Source organism: Aricia agestis, chromosome 19 (genome assembly GCF_905147365.1).
Source record: "Aricia agestis chromosome 19, ilAriAges1.1, whole genome shotgun sequence".
Lineage (NCBI taxonomy): Eukaryota > Metazoa > Arthropoda > Insecta > Lepidoptera > Lycaenidae > Aricia > Aricia agestis.
Genome location: NC_056424.1, coordinates 1,220 through 3,609, shown reverse-complemented (window position 1 = coordinate 3,609; position 2,390 = coordinate 1,220). Strand labels below are relative to the sequence as shown.

At 53.8% G+C, this 2,390-nt stretch overlaps 1 protein-coding gene across 1 annotated transcript; it reads left to right on the top strand.

The window, feature by feature from the left end:
• Positions 1 to 479: 479 nt before the first annotated feature.
• Positions 480 to 1,496, top strand: LOC121736530 (the record flags this gene model as incomplete). The annotated part of the gene is made up of 1 exon (XM_042127781.1): positions 480 to 1,496. A coding segment is annotated over exon 1 (567 nt), but the record flags the coding sequence as incomplete, so codon positions are not given.
• Positions 1,497 to 2,390: the final 894 nt, after the last annotated feature.

Genomic DNA, 2,390 nt, shown 5'->3' with positions numbered 1-2,390 from the left:
GTTAGGTTAGGTTAGGTTAGGTTAGGTTAGGTTAGGTTAGGTTAGGTTAGGTTAGGTTAGGTTAGGTTAGGTTAGGTTAGGTTAGGTTAGGTTAGGTTAGGTTAGGTTAGGTTAGGTTAGGTTAGGTTAGGTTAGGTTAGGTTAGGTTAGGTTAGGTTAGGTTAGGTTAGGTTAGGTTAGGTTAGGTTAGGTTAGGTTAGGTTAGGTTAGGTTAGGTTAGGTTAGGTTAGGTTAGGTTAGGTTAGGTTAGGTTAGGTTAGGTTAGGTTAGGTTAGGTTAGGTTAGGTTAGGTTAGGTTAGGTTAGGTTCTGCTGGAGGAGTATCTCCTCCCCGGAATGGATCTCGTCTGCTACGCAGACGACACTTACATCACATTCCGGGGAAGGACGTACAAGGAGGCTGCGCGGCTGGCTGAAGAGGGCACAAAGCTCGTAGTCAGCCGCATTGAGCAGCTTGGGCTTCGGGTCCGCATGGAAAAAACCGAAGCCCTGCTCTTCCGCGGGCCCGGGAGGAAAGGACCCCCACCGGGTGCACGACTCCTGATTGGAGAGACGGAGGTCAGGGTGAGCCCGACACTAAAATGTCTTGGGCTCATCCTGGACGGGAGGTGGACCTTCGGTCCGCATTTCGAACAGTTGGGACCGAAGGTCGTGAGGGCGGCATCAGCGCTGGGCCGGCTCCTTCCGAACATAGGAGGGCCCAGCGAAGCCTGCAGGCGGCTATACTCCGGGGTTTGCCGGAGTATAGCTCTGTACGGGGCCCCAATTTGGGCGGATTCCCTCACCGTAAGGAACAAAGCCCAGCTGCGAAAGGCGCAGCGGGTCATAGCGGTGAGGGTAATTCGGGGCTACCGTACAGTCTCCTGGGTGGCAGCCACTGCCCTGGCTGGAGATCCCCCGTGGGAGCTCGTGGCGCCGGTGCTCGCCGAGATGCACCTCTTCACTTTAGAGAGGAGGTCACTTGGTGAGTCGCTGACGTGGGAGGAGCTTTCGCGGGTGCGGAAGCTGGGGCAGGAATGGCTGCTTCGAAGGTGGGGTGAGGTTCTGGCGCAGGCTCAGTACGGTCAACGTACTGCTGAGGCCCTGCGTCCAGTTCTTGCGGGGTGGATGCGTCGCAAGAGAAAACCCCTCACCTTCCGCCTTACACAGGTGCTCACCGGACACGGTTGTTTCGGTGCGTACCTGTGTAAGGTCGCCAGGAGGGAGCCTACGCCAGCCTGCCACGACTGTGGCGCTGCGGAGGACACGGCCCAGCACACCCTCGAGGTGTGCGATCGCTGGGCTGTGCAGCGCCACGATCTTGTGGCAGTGCTAGGCGGGGACCTCTCGCTCCCGAGCATGGTGCGCTGCATGCTTGAGAGCGATGAGGCCTGGCAGGCGGCGGTCTCTTTTTGCGAGTATGTCATCTCGCAGAAAGAGACCGCGGAGCGGAATAGAGAGGATGACAGGTCCTCTCTTCCGCTCCGCCGGCGTAGAACGGGAGTGCGGAGGCGTCGCTATGCGAACCTCCAATAACTCTCGTCCCACGGGGCTCCGGGTCAGGATGGGTACCTGCCCGGCTTAGCTAGTCCCGGCGCCGAGGGGAACGCTTTAGTTTGCCTAAGCGTTCCCTAACTAGGTGGAAGTCCGGTCCCTTTGAGGTAGACCGGCCGGTCGTGGAGGGAGTCCTGTGTTAGACAGATCCAGGACATCCCTCCGTATACGGCTGAAGGCAACCGCAGGTGGTTTTAGTGAGTAAGAGTCTCACATACCCCCGGGGTGCTTCAGCTTAACTGAGGCACATACCCGACCCGGGGGACCCATGATGGGTTTCCCCTGCGCATCAAAAAAAAAAAAAAAAAAAAAAAAAAGGTTAGGTTAGGTTAGGTTAGGTTAGGTTAGGTTAGGTTAGGTTAGGTTAGGTTAGGTTAGGTTAGGTTAGGTTAGGTTAGGTTAGGTTAGGTTAGGTTAGGTTAGGTTAGGTTAGGTTAGGTTAGGTTAGGTTAGGTTAGGTTAGGTTAGGTTAGGTTAGGTTAGGTTAGGTTAGGTTAGGTTAGGTTAGGTTAGGTTAGGTTAGGTTAGGTTAGGTTAGGTTAGGTTAGGTTAGGTTAGGTTAGGTTAGGTTAGGTTAGGTTAGGTTAGGTTAGGTTAGGTTAGGTTAGGTTAGGTTAGGTTAGGTTAGGTTAGGTTAGGTTAGGTTAGGTTTTTTTTTTTTTTTTGAGGGGCAGTTATTTGGGGCTTCGTCCCGGTGTTCAGCGCTATCGGTTTACACATTCCACCAGGCTGTTTTCAGGTTGATAGGTATGAGCTTGGTTTGGGGCTGATTGTTGGATTGTTGGGTTGGTGTGTGTTATAACGTGTGACGAGTTGGGGTTAATAAGAATTGGTTGAGTAATGGTTGTATTGGGTTGG